Below are 18,412 nucleotides of genomic sequence, written 5' to 3' on the forward strand. Positions count from 1 at the left end.
GATTTGATTATACATTTATGGAAAAAAAAAAAAGAAAAGAAAGTAATAACACAGACAGATGGTCAGCTTCTCTGAAGCAACACACACAGAGACTGTTATTGAGAATCCTGAGATGCTTCATGACGGAGACACAGCCTCCTCAAATAAACTGGAGATCAGAAAAACTTATCACTATACACATAACACCAGCATTATGAAATTACATTCATGTATAAACTATATTGTTTTATAACACATTTAAAAAGTACTTTTTCCACTGAAATAGTTGCTTATATTTTTTGTCTTTCTTCACAGCTTTACCCAGACCTACACTGACTGTGACTCCAGACAGTCCTGTATTCACTGGAGAGAGAGTGAGTCTGATCGCGGTGTGATAAACTCTGAATAGCTTGGCCGCAGTGACTGCCACATAGCTGACTCTTTGTAAAGACAGGATACGAAAGTGTGTGAGTTTATACTGAGATCAAAGGAAACACTCACTTTTGAACAAACTGGAAACAACTGATGCGTGGTCTGTACATTCAGAGGACACTTAGATTACAGATCAGGGTCATCACAAGGAAGCTCTGCTGTTTCATACATCAGTGATCGTTCTTAGACTGTAAATATCATATAGTCTGCAGCTGGCCTTAAGCTGTAAACTAATGATCACATGTCCATACTGACAGAGATGTCGCTTTGATCAAAATGGAAAACCTTACTGCTGACTCTTTACTGTTTATCGTCGCGTTATGATCATCTTTGGCACGACAACATCGTTTGACTCCAAACTGTCACATGACAATTCGCGTAAATTATATCTTGTACCAGTATTAGTACATGTGTGAAATTTGAATCTATGTATATATATATAATTAAAACAGTTGTACATTAAGAATTTTAAAACTAATATAACTAACAAAACATTCAAGCAAGTAGCAACGAATAAAGAGGAGCATAGAAACATATTACAAACAACAAACAAAGAGGCTTTCAGTATTTTAATGATTATCTGAATAAGTCTTCCATTCAAGAACTGTGAACTGATTTTCAGAGAGTGAAGGACACAAATAAATCAGTGAAGTAACTCAGAGTGTGGCAATAAACCATCACTTAGAAAACATGCCCCCTCAAAGATGTAAACTGTGCAGAAGAACACATACAGTAATATTGTTTTTTGTTTTTACATTTGCTTATTTATAATTATTAATTATTATTATTAGTCTCAGTTGTTACGAATGCGCGATCAATTTTTTTATTATTATTAATTCGCTTTAATTAGATTGCAATATTATGTAATTATGATCTTACGTATCTTATTTTTATTCAATCAATTACATTTTTCAAAACTTTTAAAAATGCCAAATTGTTTATGACATATGATGAACCTATTAGGTATATGCTTTATGATTAATGGCCCAATAATAAATTAATGAAATAGGCATAACATTAATTATAATATATTAATTGACCTTTCTAATCATATCTAAAATCATAATAATTAGATCTACCATCAGCTCTGATAATGTATGGCATATCCACGTACCGGTAATAAACAATACAGCCTATACCTCTTAGAAGCACGGATGTGTCTGTCACGTTTAATGGTATGATTCAGACATGAAATGAAAGTAGTCACAATTTACTAGATCTGCGCTAAACTCAAGCAGATACACTCGCTTGGTTGATCACAAAAGAAATACTGTGAAGAATGTGTCTCAACTAAACAGCTTGATACTTAACTCCATAGTAAGGCAAAAACGAAAACATCAGAGTCATTGGGACCAGAAACTGTCTGGTTACCCACATTATTTAAAGTATCTTCTTTTATGTTCAACAGAAGAAACATATTATTACAGGCAACATCTACGAGCCGCGACAGTCGCTATAGTGACCTGAGTCTAAAGAGCTATGGTCATCTCGCCTAATAAGCCGAAAAAAAAAAGGGCGGATAGTGTGAACCCCGGGATGACATCATCGGTAGTCCCTATGACTAGAGAGCGAGAGAACGCTACGCAGAACATAAGCCGAGAACGTTGCGAGATACGGCAACGAGCTATACTGGGGGTAGATCTTACAACTCTCTCAAATTCGGTCGTGCAAGCTGCATTGAGAAGTGATAATTAAAAAAAAAAAAAAAACTCTACTACGGCGTCTTCTGTGGTGAAATCCTAGTAAAGATTATTATAGAACATGTCATAATAGGGGAAAATCCATTCTGTAAGTTTATTCAAATATCGATGACTGCCTTATGAAATCACAGGACAATTACGATTTTAGAACAGCGTGTCACGATGAATGCAATGAGTTGTAACGCTTATTCGGGCGCATTGACTAACAACTACGAACGCGCATCGCAGATTTAGGTCCATTGTGCAGCATAAAGCATTTCTTGAGGCATAGAGTCCATTAAACGACTTAGAATACTGATTGCCGCACAGCCCGTGCGAGCAGTCGTCTAAAAAAAATAATCTGCTCTTGGAAGGTCTAAGCAGCCTTCTGTTGACATGCTAGCCATGATTTATAACAATTAAATGCATTGAGTACTTTATCACTAAGCTGTAGAGATGTGTTGTGATTTAACTATAGTGCGATAATATTTGTTAGTTACTTAATATCATTTCTTCACGTCCACTCTTGTGTGTGGGGATCAGCTAAGGCTATACATTACTGTATCTATTTTCAGATCTTCATGACAACCTGGGCTAGCTAATCCGCCTTTGCAGTTCTCTGCTCCAAATCGCTTTCAGTTTGCGTTAAGTCCAGCTCAAATGTACTGAATAGCGAGGCCAGATGATGTGGCCAGCTTCTCTTTAGTTTATTAAGCACACTCACACACACAAAATAGGCTGTACCCAGAGCAGTTAGACCTTTCAATCACATCCGGCGAGCTCAAGATCTCGTTTATACTCATCCTGATAGTGCAATATCATTAATGCTGGCGCTCGGTCCAGAGCAGACATCCTGGGAGAACACCATCTGAACAGTTAAGACTTCCTTATCTGACTCTCTGCATGAGGTTCGTATTCAAGTCTATTCGCTGATGTAATCACACACATCAGGGTGTTAATAAGAGCGACGTGCACCCAAGTCCAGAACAGCATCCCGCAAAACGAGGATCAGTCAGTAGAACAGATAGAATGAGACACGTCCCTGTTTTTTAGAACAACCTCATATCTGTAACAGTGTAAATATCATAGTCTTGAAATGCTACGAGCGCTGGGTCTACAGGGGGGGGAGGCCGGTATTTGACATCAACGGCTCAGGTAACCTGGGGACCGCAGAATCACAAACGCTCTGCTCCAGCAGATTTTGCAAGTGAATAATACAACTGCCCATTATATTGCCGTGCCTAACTAAATGCCGCATGGGATTTTGATTATACATGAATACTAAAAAAGTGAAGGGCAGTCTGTCATGACACAGAATGATGAATGCTCTGATGATAGAAAGACACACAGAAACAGTCTTTTAGAACAAGTAAATCCTTAAAAGCAGGAAGGCAGGAAAACTCACGGAGTAGAAGAGGACAGAGCAGAGACTGGAAAACAAACAACAATAAGTGCTAAATCTAGTAAACGAGTGTAATCATTGTGGAACAGAGAACAGATGTGGGGAACTAACAACAACCAAGAACACAGGTTGTAGAGTATTTCATATTTTGTCTTTCTTCACAGATTTACTGCGAACAATCTACTCCTGTCTGTGACTCAGACAGTCTTGTGTAAGAAACCTTCAGCTGGAGAGAGAGTCTATCTTGAAGTGTGAGATTGAGTGCTGACAGTGACTGAGATATGAGTGGTATAAAGGTTTAATATCATTGTCCTCCTAAACTCACATATAAAAAATTGTGTTTTGTAATTCTTACATGGCAGGGGAAGGGATGATGAATGTAAAAAGAAAATAAAAGTAAAATGATGTAACTCTAAGAATTTTGACTGGTCCTAAAGTAGGTGTTACACTTATTCTTCGCTGCTCAAAAGTGAACGAAGCCTTCCTTGAAATGCAACTTTTTTTTTTCAGGAAAATCAATGTAATACATTTTTGTTCAATAATATTTTTTGATTATTATTTAGAATTTTAAGGGGATTTTATGATACTATTCAATATTTATACAATTTTAATGTGCTATTTTTTCCACTAGAATTAATAAATTATTTATGTAATTTAATTATTACTTTTCAATAAATGCAATATTTTACATTAAAAACACTGAAAAACATTTCTGTGGAGTAAAAAAAAAAAAAAAACCTGAGCACTAACCTTGTGTACTTTATATATCTCCCTGCATTTATAGCTCGTATACAGAAGCTTTTTATCACCTTTTTTTTTTAACCTAATTTCTGCATTTTATTAGGTTTTGCTTTTAGATATATTTTCAGACATTCTAAAAGACTACTTTTTGTCAAGGTTTAGATATTTTTGGTTAGATAAATGTCAGGGTCCACCAGTGCTTCCCCCAGCTCTTTGCTGTTTTGTTGTGTGAAACGGACCACACTTCTGACAATCTGGTGAAATTTTTTCAGTGTCATGGTGGCCCAAAAAATTGCTTTCTCCATCAACCTCTTCTTCAAGCCTTCGCTTGCTTTGTTGACTTTGAGTAGGCTTTTGGTTTGGTCTGGCATGAAGGGCTCTTCATAAAACTACTGGAAAATGGGATTGGATGGTAAACATTTGATTTAATCAGCACCATGTGTAATAATCAAATTTTTTTTTTTTATCTATTATGAGGAGACAGAAGGTTTTGTATTTTGAGCCATTTTATTTTAAATTTTTATATAAAAATTTTGGAGATATTTTTTTTTTGTGTTCCTGGCTCAACATGACTGAAACAGAAATTAAATATCTCCTTATAGATGTTCAGTCAAACATAGGCTCTTAGATTTAACCTAAAACAAGAATAATGATTTTTCAAAATAGATCCCGGTGAAGAGAAAACAAATACACCTTTAGAGCAGGAAACCAGGTCCTCCAACACACCCACGAATACACTTATCTGGGACTAAAAATAAGTTCAACAGCAAACTTCAAACTGACTGTGAATGAACTGAAAGCAAAAGCAATGAGAGTCTTCTACATGATTAAAAATACAAATCAAATAAAAGTCAAATTCAAACCTGGCTAAAAATCCTGAAATCAATAATCAAACCAATTACTCTTTATGGGGATCAGATTTTTCTAAATGGGAAAATTCACACTCTGCACACCCAGATTTGTAAGAGCATCCTAAAAGTAACCCGAGCAACACCAAACATCTGAAGCAGAGCTGAACATTAGGACAATACCCTTATTAATCAGTTTCCATGAAGAGCTCTGAAATTCTAGAAGCACTGAATAGCAGTGAGCCGAGCTCAAACCCTGCAGTGACAGCAGAACCTGCACAACAACACACACAGCTTGGTTCTTTGAACCAGTTTAATTCTTCAGGTCGTCTTTACGTTGTGAGAACTGTATTCAGAAATGAGCAAAGTACAAAAACATCAAACACAAAATGGCATTTAACGCTATAATGGATACTTTTGTTACATTTTACAAACAAATACCTCGTTGGTCGCTTGTCATGAAAAGAAGTCCTTGAATCCCTGAAAGTCTCCTAAAAGTCACTTTAAAAGTCCTTTGGCTTTGAACATGAATAATCACAATGTTTAAATGTAACTCAGCAGAGCCTCGTGAGACTTCTGTTCATCTGTCTGCAGCTAATTCATATTTCACATTCAACACAATGACGTGTTCTCGAGCATAATATTTTAACTTACAAGTACATTTGCTGCACCTTAAATTACATCACATTTTAATTTTAAATTAAAATTTCAATTTTCCATGACATTTGAATGTATGAGTTTTTTCTTCATCATTTTTTTATTATTTCTTGTTCATAAAAATGTATTCATTTACTTCATGGCTGATTTTAACATTAAACATTAGAAATAAGATTTATTTTGACACTCAGCTGAAAATGAAAATGATGTCATCATCTCAGCCTTCTGTTGCTCCAGATCTGTGTGACTCTAGTGAGTTATGAATGGTGACTGGAGCTTTTGTAAGCGGTCCTACATGAAGAGTCTTCAGCTCTGTGTTGTGTGCTAAAGACAAATGGACACTGAACTTCTGTAGCTGCTCAATGACTCTTTATTTCCGCACAAATGGGAAATTTCTGCTCATAAAAATATATTCAGTGGCTTCTCACATTAACTTCAATACATTTTGCCTCTTGTGAGCCACAAGACCACCTCATCCCAGCTAAGGGTCTCTGATAAAGTATGAAACAGTTTAAACAATCATTGTCCTTTACTAGTGGAAATAGTTCCTACTTAATCATCACTCTCCACATCTCTCCTCTTTAACATCAGTGTCACACAAACACAGGAACTCAGATGATCACATCATGTTTCTGACTCGTTCACTGAAAGAGCTCTGCTTCTTCTTTCTTCACAGATTTACCCAGATCTACACTGACTGTGACTCCAGACAGTCCTGTACAGGGCTCTAGACTAACTTTTTATCATGATATGATTTTCCTCGATAAAACGAAAACAATATTTCTATAAATGTTTGATATAATGTTTATCACTAGAGCAGATGTGTCACTAAACAGCTGTGAGATCCAGAGTGAAGCTTCAGTTCAGAGAAGAACAAATGACTCGCTGATTTAAACTAGATTAAAACCAGATGAAACAGTGCTGACAAACAGAAGAAACACTGAGCGCAACGATACAAAGACTTTCCAATCCACAAATCACCATCATTTACCTTGAATTTACTGTAGTAACGCTAACTGCACCATGGTATTGTGGCAGAAATGTGGGATATTTATATTGAATTTTATTATATAATTAAAGTAGACATGAATTAAATGTATTAAAGGACTAATTTATAGTGTTTGTGTATTTAAATTTATTTAGACTACTGTTTTTCATACTAAAAAACCATAGGCACATAGTTACATTTTTACCATGGTATTTCAGTGCTGTATGTGTGGTTTTAACTGTGGTTATGATTAGGTTGTTAGAATATTTGCAGATGTTACTGTTTTTAAGAATGAACATTAATTTACATCTGCATCCTAACGCATACCAAATGTGCATTTCTAAGAGACAAAAAAGTTTTATATTATTATTGCAGACTGCACTGCAAACTGAGCTGAAGATACATGTCACAGTCAGGCAACACAAACCTGTTTCATAATTTGATACAATATCACTCATTAGAACATGCAGAAACTAAGAAATTATTTTTTTCTATTAAAATATGTATTTTGTTAAGAAAACAAATGACTGGAAAATTGTAAAGAATTCAAAAATGTGAAGTGTTTGTCATGTTTTGACCATAAAGAGTAGTTTAAAACCACAATTAATGGTGTTTCTACAACTTTCACTTATGGAGCAGAAAATCAGCATTTGAACTTGAAAGATATAAAAATGTGAAATTTATAGTGAAAATTATTGTTATCGACTGATATAGAAACATTTTATCACCCAGCCCTACTATTACATGAACACAAACACACTGTAAAAAGTGAACAGTTGGATCAAATTAATTGAAAAAAAAGTTCAATTGGTAACACCTAAATAAAATTATGTTTCCTCAGCTTAAATAATTATATTTTCTCAACTTAATTTCACTATGTCAATCACACAAGACTCAAATTGCTTTAGAGATATTTATTACCATTAATTCAATCATACACTAACAGTGTTTTCCATATTACACACTTTGAGAAATCATTACAAACTGTTCATATTTGTTGTGCCAATGAAATTTCATTTACTGACACACTTTACATCCATAACAGTCTTTTTGCAAAGTTTTCTTTGCACTGCATATTTTTATAAAAAGAAATATAAAAAGTGGTTATGTCCTTAAATGAGCCACCTAAAAACAATTAAAGGGATAGTTCACTCAAAAGTGGTTCAAGTTTTTCCAAACCTGTATGAGTTTGTTTCTTCTGCTGAACACAAAATAAGATGTGTTGAAAAATGTTGGTAACCAGACAGTTGACCGTACCCACCGACTTCCAGCAGGAAAAAAAAAGACTGAAAGTCAATGGGTACGGTCAACTGTCTGGTTACCAACATTTTTCAACACATCTTATTTTGTGAAGTGTGAGATTGAGTCTGACAGTGACTGGAGATATGTGTGGTGGAAAGGAAACACATACATTCAAGTGTCACAGACGTCTGAGCGTTACACTGAAAACACAGACACTCTCACTATTGAACGATCTGAAACATCTGATGCGGGTCAGTTCTGGTGTAGAGGAGACGATAGATAGAAGATCAGTCTCATCACAATCAAGCTCTGTTTCTCTCTCAGTGAAGGGTGAGTTAAATATCATCATCTTCCTAAACTCTCTAACATGAGAATAAGATTCAGTTGTTTTGTGACAATTAATCTATAAGCTCCTGAAGTTCTCACCATAACATATAAAACACTGTTAAATTAAAGAGAGCAAACAATAACACACTTGTTCAGAGTAAGTGTCATGATTGTTTCAGAATCACATTAAACCTGCAGTGAATCAGACGAGGAGAGACATCACTCTCCTCTCCACATCTCTCCTCTTTAACATCAGTGTCACACAAAGAGTGTAAGAGTGTAATTCTAGAAACTCACTCAGAGATCCTCGAGGATCATCACAGATCAGTGGAGATTGTAACGGGTCGTTGATTCCATGGCAGAAGAAATCAATGAGAGGAAAGTCAGGCAGGTCAGTTAGATAAGAAATGTCCAGAAAGTCTCTGATGGTCCTCGAGTGAAAGAGTTTCTTGTTGAAGCTGAATTAATACGACTAGATCTATCAATGGTCTGGTGTTTTTGTGACGTGGCTGTTTCAGTAAAACATAATGTTGGATCCAAGTGCAGTTTAAAGCTTATTTAAACAAGACAACAGTAAATCCAGCAATGAACAAGATAAACCAAATCCAGGAACTGAAACAAGCAATGTGGCCTGACATATCCAATCTTCTCAATAACAGACTTGATAAATCTATGAAAAACAAATGCACATTTAGAAATAATGATTCATAACCCATGTCTTGATGTCCTCTGTGAGATAAATTGCTGATTTTGCTAAGCTACAGTTTTTATATATAAAAAGTATTTCCCTGAATGTGTTCAGACGATGTAAGTGTAAATGCACTTTAATGCTTTTGTTAGTCTATCCACCTGAACTCACTAGATGCGGCGCTGCTACGTTGTTCATTCAATATATTGCGAAAAACGAGAGCATCAGTGTGGAGAAGATGCTGTTTACATCAAAACTGAAACCAAGCCGTTCACACAGAACACATATTTATCACATTTTCTGGAGAGACATCTATCAGCGTTGCACTCGCGTCTCGCACAAGAGAGTCATGTTTAGAAAGTTATGTAGAATTAATGTAAGTTCAACTTTTAAAAAACATGTCTCGAGACTTTACTGAACTTTCCCCACCCCACTGCATTCATGTTTTTAAATGAAAAAGTAGTCTACTTTTGTGATTTTTTTTTTTGGTCCTTTGTATTAAACTATACATACATGCTTGGTGCTGTTTTTTTTTTCTAATTGTAATGATATATGGTTTATAAACATTATTTTAAACAGTATGCACTTTTTTCAAAGATAGTTGTATTATTTTATTATGCTTTTAATAAATGTGCATAACATTTTGCTCGATGCATCCTCTTGTGGCCTCAGGAGGATTTTTTTTTTTTTTCCTTAACTGAAATTTGTAATTTCTTTTTAATTTTTTTTTTTTCTCTACAGATTTACCCAGATCTACTCTGACTGTGACTCCAGACAGTCCTGTATCCACTGGAGAGAGAGTCAATCTGACGTGTGTGATAAACTCTGATCACAGTAACTGGAGATATGAGTGGAATAAAGGCAGTGTAATGTTACAGACGTCTGAGCGTTACACTGTAAACAGAGACACTCTCACTATCAGAGGAGCTACTGAGTCTGATCAGGGTCAGTTCTGGTGTAGAGGACACAGAGATGGAAGACCTTCATCCTCACAGGAGAGTGAACGAATAAATCTGTCTGTTAATGGTGAGTAAATACTGTGATAAACACTCACCTGTTGTTCAACATTACCAGACACTACAATATATGCACTGATGTAATTAAAATATATATATATATATATGTATATGTGTGTGTGTGTGTGTATATATATATATATATATCAATGTTTTTTGATTTTACTCCCAATAAACTTCCTAAAAATCCTTCAGGAGCTCCGTAATGTTGCTCAATAATGTGCTTGTGTCTGTTTTTTTGAGTGTCGTTTTGATCTGATTTTTCTGTCTTCAACATCCTCAGTTCTTCTGGCAGCTTGTCCGTATCTGCTGGCGACAGTCGTGCTGCTTTTCAAATGCTGCAGAGCGAGAGGTAACACTTCTGTCTGATCCGTCTCTCTCCCTCACAATGTCTTTTTCCCCAAAAAATTCACATTTAGACAAACATAGTCTTTTTATCTGTTATATAGATCCATATTTATCTATAAATATTATTTGATTCATAAATCAATACCTGCAGTGGAAGCAAAACAGAAAGTGTCATATTGAACTGAATATAAATGTTTTGTGTGTGTGTGTGTGTGTGTGTGTGTGTGTGTGTGTGTGTATTTCACAGTTATATCTACTGAAGACCAAGGCCAGTACGTGGTAACAGAGGAATAATCATCTCTTCTCCAAACCTCAGAGTCACAGGATGCTGGAGTCTCAGGCTGAAGGCTGGGAAACACACTGGACACGAGCAGTCATCACAAGACTAACACACACACATTCACACTCTCACTCAATCCAATGTCTCTGATTCACCTGCGCTGTAGATTAGATTGTGAGAGAAACCAAACCAACACACGGAGAACAAGATCAACTCCACACAGAAAGACCTCCTGCTCATCATCATCTCCAAAACCAGTTTCTTAATGTGTGTCAGATTCACTGTAAGCTACTGAAAGCTGCCCTTTAAATACTACTAACAACAATTATAATGTCAAATTACATCTGAACAACATGCATTTTTATGATGCTTTATGCTTTCTGTCGTCGGAGTAAAAGGAGTTTAAGTGTAATTCTAAAAATGTCCCTTTGCTGTTAAATCTTTACTGAATTAAGAAGTAAAAGTAACTTTTATAGTGTTTGTAATATTTCAAGTCAAAACTTACTGGACTGAAGCAACTTATGTTTACCTGATTATCCAAACAACTGTATTTGTTCTTCTCTCAATTATCATTGTATTGTATTGTTTTTAACAAACAAATTATTTAAATATAATTCATGTAAATATTCTGTTATTCCGTTCTAAAGATTATCAGCTATCAGAATTATAGCTCCATATAACTATTATCATCTGCACCAAATTGCATATTTTTGTTCAGTTTGGGCCTTGGAGTAAAATTTTATTTTATTTTTTTTCCTAAATTTGAGCTCCTTATTTTAACAAATAAGCTGTAAAAGTATGTATTAAAAATAAAAAAAGAAGAAAAAACATGAAACCTTTCTTTGTTTTTGTTTTTCAAAATCAGCAATAAACTATCATATAAAAAAAGTGATTTATCCAAGTATAATCTCATAATTTTAGGCATAACAGTTAAATGTGTTACCCTTCACTAAAAAATAAAGATAAAAACATTGAACTTGTTCTAGCATGACTGTAAATGTGCATGATCTGAAGAAATAGAAAACATCACATTATGAATTAACAGTTATAGAAATGTAATGTCATTATGAAACCTATAACCTAAACTATAACATGAATATCTTTATTATTTCTGTCTCAAAGTCTCGAGAGTTTCTTCTACTATAAAACAGAGCTGGATTGTGCAGAAAGAAAACAGTATTCAGAATAAACTGAATATGAAGACTGGAGTAAATAGACTGTGGAATATGCTTCTTGGGCGCATACTTCACTGCTTCAGTAATTATATTCTTTACAATAAATAAAAATGGAATAAATGTCACTAGAACACACGGGTTTTTTAGCACTGCTCTATGCTAATTTAAAAGGGAAAACGGCGGTCTGTGATTGCGTGTTTCCATTGACCAACCCACAGAATGATTTCATTGGCCACATTAGAGCCAATCAGAGGTTTTAAAATATTAATCCCGCCCAATCACCTCATGACTTTACATCTATCATCAGATCCTGTTCCTGTGATTGATTTCCCGCATTTATTTTCGTAACGAGATAATGAGTGAAATATTGTGAACAAGTTTTGGTTATCTAAATATGATACAACTATTCTATTTTTATTTCCGAACCTAGTTCCACCGATCTCTCTCTCAATTAAAGAGCAGCGCTTATTCCTCAAAATGTTGCATAATTTCATTACGTTTGAGCAATATGACCAACACTAAAAACGTTATGTAAATAAACAACTTAAAAATCATATTAAACTCAAATATTACGAATAAAATAACTATTCTATATTAAACTACATTATTCAGAAACTTGTTCTTTGTGTGAACTCGTGGGTGTCTCTTAAAAGAGGTTGTGTTTTCTCCAGGAGTGTCTTAACCTCCGAATCCGTACAGAGCGCGTCCCTGTCGTTTCAGAGCATAAACAACATCATGGCGGTGACGCTCTTTCTTTTAGCGGGTTCAGTGTAGCTCACAGCATCGAGAATAACATTCTCCAGAAAACACCTTCCAACACACCGCGCGTCTCCTCGTAGATCAACCCGGAAATACGCTTGACGCGCCGCGACGAGCAAGACGACGAATAGCGGGTTTAGTGATTCCCCGGATATTATCACCAGGAACCTTCCGGTGACGCTCAGCGCCTCCTTTTCAGAGTCCTTTACCGCACTTTCCTCTTCCTGACATACTTATGATTAATTTCACAAACACACATAAAACAATTGAGGAGAACGGGTGTTTATAGTTCGCTAACGGACCTAGGTGAAACCACAATCATGGGCGGTTCTACTAAACGTCACTCGTTACGTCAAATCCGAGTCCAGCTACAAGACATTCTCTTAAAAAGAGTAAACTGTGCATTGGTTATCAGTTGATATTGTAGAATAATATATGGCTCAGCATCAGCTTCATTACTAACTAAGATAGAGAAGATTCAGAACCAAGCCCTTGAATATGTTCTGATCTTTTAGATCCTCTCCTGTGACAGCTTTGCAGGGAGAAAGCTTTTCTTTTCAGAAAGCTTTACAGTGAGTGAAGAAATCCCACCAACAACAGTTATAATCTGTTTAAATTCATATTCTGCATTTACAAGTATACTGAGTGGACGATCAGAATCTAGACAAGATATATTAATAGAAGTACTGCAAAGTCTGCACCGAATATGACAACTGAGAATTATAGCAGAATATTTATGGGTGACTGCTCGTGTTGGAAGGAAATCAGGAAGATAGTGAAACAGGCTCTTAAGCAAACATATATCGACACACACACACACACACTCTTGAGTTAATCAGAAATTAAAGATTTAATTAAAGTAGCTCTCAGAAAGATGTGGCAAGAGAGATGAGATAAAGAAAACAAAGGACGACGTTTGTATAATATACACTAGTCAACATTTGAAGAGGATCAAAACCTTTTATCAAAGTTGTCCTAAAACCTAAAAGCAAAATGTGTTTTTGTCTCAGTACAACTTTTAACTTTTTTGATCTACTTCAAATGTTGACTACTGTATATAAATTGGTTTGCTTTGTAAGAACTGCTTATGGTAACAGAAAGGATGATACAGTTATATCTCGATTGAGAATTGGACACTCTTCTCTTAAATCACTCCAGATGATAGGAAAACATGAATCCGGTCAATGTAATCATTGTGGACTTCCAGGAACTGTAGAGCATGTGCTGATTCACTGTAGGGCGTATGAAAGGGAAAGACTCCAGTTAAAAGAGGAAATAAAATCTGTCTGCATTAATTCTGTGACATTACAGTTCTCATAAAGGTTACAAAGCTCTTATAAATTTCCTGAAAACAACAAAGTTATATAACAAAATATAGGTATATGTTTTTTTTTATTTTTTTTTTAATAATTCCCCTTGATATAATCACCTCACACTCCATCCCAGTAGGTGGCGGAATATGCACCATAACCTGGTTTGCCAACCGCCATAAAAGTTCTGTCTTCCAAAGCTGATTGTGGAAACAAACAAAATATAACACTTAAGAATGTCTGAGAATCACTGTTTAATTTATTCGGTTAACAGCAGTCAACAACCATTGAGCCATGATTTGTTTCACCAGTTATATACACTTGATGTCTTGTATGTTTTCGAATCAATGTCAGTGATTTATAACATTGTCCACCAATCATGTCAGAGCCAGCGCAGCACTGATGAGGGGCGGCTGAGGTAATGAAAGGGGGGAGATGACATAGTGATAACACTCTTGCCTTTTTCTAGTGCAGCTCAACCAGGTCTCGTCCCATTTGTTGACATTAGTGATATCACAAATCCCGGAAAATATGCGTTGTAGTCCAAATGAATTTGTTCGTCCATTGTAGTTTTTGAAAAGTGATTTCTGTTAAGTGGACTTTTAACTTTGTAACTTTACAAATCTTTTTTATTCTCAAACAGCAACTTTACAGACTAACTAAAGTTGAAAAAGTGAAAAAGCATAATAGAACCCCTTTAACTTTAGTCAAACTACAATTGTGATAAAACTCTATGTAAAGTGTAATAAACTACACTTCTAAATTAAAATTTGATTGAAGGAAATCATCTTTCATAGAGACATTGAGGTGACTTGAAAGAGCCTTTTGGGTTTGTACGGCTGAAACAGCTGTAGATTTAAGCGTGCTCTCCGCGGATGCTGCGCGTCAGCTGAATGTCTTTGGTCATGATGGTGACTCTCTTGGCGTGGATGGCGCACAAGTTGGTGTCTTCAAACAGACCGACCAAATAAGCCTCACTAGCCTCCTGCAGCGCCACGACAGCTGAACTCTGGAGTGATTTCTCTCACCAGACGCTGGAAGGGCAGTTTCTCTCTCAAAGCTAAGGTACCGGGCCTGTAACGATGAGGCTTCTTAACACCACCGGTAGCTGGAGTGCAATGATATTACACAGTGCCTGAAAATAGGCTTATTGGAAGTCTGGGGCTTTCCTAAATTTAAGAAGTTATTTACAATGATTTTTAGGAATATTCTTTTTAAGGATTTGAATTCTTCTTAAGTTTTGTCTTAAGGACAATCTTAAAGGATACTCCACCCCAAAATGAAAATTTTGTCATAAATCCCTTACCCCATGTTGTTACAAACCCGTAAAAGCAGGTCTGTTCGTCTTCAGAACACAATTTTACGATATTTTGGATGAAAACCGGGAGGCCTGTGACTGTCCCATAGACTGCCAAATAAATAACAGTGTCAAGGTCCATAAAAAGTATGAAAGTCTTCATCAGAATACTTCATCCAAACAAAAATAATGATTTTATTCAATAATTCCTTTGTCAACGGTCTCCACTGTGTCATTCCATATCACCGTACAGCGCATCCTTGTGGCGCGGATGATACAGAAGAGCATACGGTGATATGGAGAGACACAGAGGAGACCGTTGACAAAGGAATTTTTGAATAAAGTCGTTATTTTTGTTTTCTTCGCTTATAAAAATTGTTCCCGTCTCTTAATATAACCCAGATTGCAGGTCTGATGGCAGATGGAGTATTCTGACGACGACTTTCATACCTTTTATGGACCTTGACCTTTGGGTAAGTGATTATTGAATTTTTTTTCGAAGACAAACAGACCTTTTACAGGTTTGATAATATCTTAAATTTTGGTCCTTTTGGGAACTTTTTTTAAGTTAAAAAAATAAGAAGAAAATGGCAGTTTTAGCAATTTCTGCTTAAGAAATTTTTTGTCCCAGACTCTTAACGGCGATATTGAAGCGGGAGTTGTTCTCTCCACATCGTAGCCAACAGCAGCGAGCGATTTCTTCAGAGTGGTGAGAGACACACTGCTCCTCTCCTTAGATGTGAACACAGCCTTGACGACGAGCTCGCCGAGCCTTACTGAGAGATTATGATTCTGAAGTTCTGTTGTTTGTTTACACGGGCAAAAAAATAAAAAATAAAATAAAAATACACCTCTTTTTCAGTGTTGACACAAATAAGGCAATGTGATTTTATTTCATTTGTATTTACCATAGATCTGTATAAACTTGAAGAAAGCAGCATTATCTGTAGTCAGAGGTCATAAACACTATTAAAGATAAAAGATTACCAACATTACTTTCTCTGATAATGGTTTTGGTTTAATCATATGGTTTCACATGGACACTTAGCTGGAGTAATATTACAGTAAACAGAGGTAAGGCCCACCCAAATTAAGGCTGGTCGAACAACATCCAGTTGACCTACATGTAAATTCCCCTTTTGGGCTCATCTGGCTGCAGAATTGTGCCTGATCTTCTAGCAAGTGTTTCTTAAGTACATATTTATAAATATGCAATCATTATGTGTCTCAATTATTATAATTTGTTTATGTTTGCAGAAATTTGATAACCATAAAAAATGGTAAACATCTCTAATATAATCTTAGCATCAATGTTCAGTAGCACTCAAAGTGAGTTCTGCAGATGGTTCTCTCAGTGTTGTGGTTTGGTAGGAGGTGTAACTTGTAGTGGAAGTCACAGCATTCTGTGGGGTTGTTTCTATTGTGGTTCTCATTTTCTCATGAGCCATATGTAGTAAAAAAATTTAAATTGAAAAATGAGTTACAATACGCCTCACATTTTCATGTGTTGCATTGGCTTCTTTACCTCATCACTTAAGACACATTGTTATTTGTGCGTTGCTGACTGTAGAAGCTGCTTGAAGTGTTAAAAGAGGCCTGATAAAGGTTGAGCTGAAGGTTGTGGTTTGACTTCTGCTCTGTTTCTGCTCTATAGTTTTAACCAGAGCGGGGAAGATAGTTATTCTTATTCTGCATCTGTAGTTTCATAAACCTCAAAATACTACCACAAGAGCACAAGATTCACAGCAACATGTGCATGTCATTTTCATTTACTTCCCTTCTTAGAAAACCTGTTTAATGTCACATTAAAGAGTCTCTGTTTTCTTACATTCAATTCAATTCAATTCATATTGCTTTATTGGCATGACATACTTAGGTACATATTGCCAAAGTATTGTACATACTGAAACAGAATAAAAACAAACAAAACATTATATACATATATTCTTCTTCTAGTTCTTGTTCTCCATATTGAGAGTTAAACAAGCGCAGTATCTGAGGTGATCATGTTTTGATGGATTTTGATGACGCTGCTCCAGTCTTTGAAGTTGTGGACAGTGTTTATGTCCAGAAATACTTAAGTTGAGGATGTATTTTTATCTCTGTGAGGTATCTGCGTGATACAATTATACTGTTTTGATTGGGCCTCGTGAAACTGGTCAGGCTCGTAATAACTGTTTCCTTTGTTTAAGGTTGCTTTGTCTTGACGTGTAAGGGCTGCTCTCTAAAATGTATAGACCCCTTAAAAGTTTGTAAACATTGCAACGTCTCCGGGTGGGCGGGGCTCAGCTGGAGGCAAAAAGAGGCGCGGACGCAATGTTGACAAGCGTAAACTAGCACGTTTTAGGAGGGATTTATTAAACATGGATGCAGAAGAAGTTCGGAACTGTCCGAATATGTACAGTCACTGACTCTGCGAGACCGTGACAAAAAAAATAATAATAAAAAATTAGCATACATTTATCAATTAATTCAGTTGATCACTCAGTTCACTGACCAAACTGGTTATCTGACCAAAATATAATGACGAGTGGACACATTACAGTAGCCTAATTTATTTATTTATTTTATTTTTAGCTAAGCCTGGTGTAGTTCTTGTATATTCTTCTCATTGGAAACATTTTAACCAGGTTTTGGATATTTCCTAGACAACATATGAATTACTTTCGGGTGGTTTGGGGAATTTTGTCAAGGCTTATTGTCTAATGTAACCTATCGCTGGGCTAACTATGATTAGTAATGTGGATTATTTTAAGAGGCCATTCAAAGGATGGCACACACATCTATCGCTGTATGTTTGTTTAACATTTAAGCTAGCTAGTGCGCTGAAGGTTGGCGACTTTTCACCTATAAAACATAAACTTGCTGATTTGTACTAGATAAAACCATCACACCAGTACATATGCATAGATTATTTTACCTAATATGAAGTGTGCACTGCAAAACGAGCATTATTTATGATCGTCTCTGTCTAGTCTGTACGCCGTATTGCATTCAACCACAATTGTCTTCTTGATTTCTGTGAAGGAATGTCGGCCGGGATCCCGGTGAAACTTTAGTTTTGAACCAAAAGTGCTGTTCCTTCTATTCTGGCAGCCAAAAAACACAACAAGACGACATTTTAAAGTCAAAACCTCAAACTTTTAGCGCGCCTGCTATGAGTTCTTCCTTCCCTTGTTTTGCCTCCAGCTAGAGCGGGCTTGTTTACATCAGAGCGCACAAGCAGCATACAGCAGTGTTGTGC

General features: G+C 35.9%; 1 protein-coding gene across 4 annotated transcripts in view; it reads left to right on the forward strand.

Moving 5' to 3' along the window:
* The window catches only part of LOC109068155 (obscurin-like), a 140,220-nt gene that overhangs the window by 81,678 nt on the left and 40,130 nt on the right, over positions 1-18,412 (forward strand). Inside the window, exon 1 of one of the 4 annotated variants that reach the window (XM_042761281.1) lies at positions 8,111-8,298. The exons of the other annotated variants lie outside the window; for them this stretch is intronic. Within the exon in view, the coding sequence (XP_042617215.1) occupies positions 8,112-8,298 (187 nt within the window). The 5' untranslated portion in view covers position 8,111. Of the gene's footprint in view, positions 1-8,110; positions 8,299-18,412 lie in introns of those variants that run through there. 4 annotated transcript variants of the gene reach the window in all.

The sequence above is a fragment of the Cyprinus carpio genome, chromosome A7 (genome assembly GCF_018340385.1).
Source record: "Cyprinus carpio isolate SPL01 chromosome A7, ASM1834038v1, whole genome shotgun sequence".
In the NCBI taxonomy this organism is placed as follows: Eukaryota; Metazoa; Chordata; class Actinopteri; order Cypriniformes; family Cyprinidae; genus Cyprinus; species Cyprinus carpio.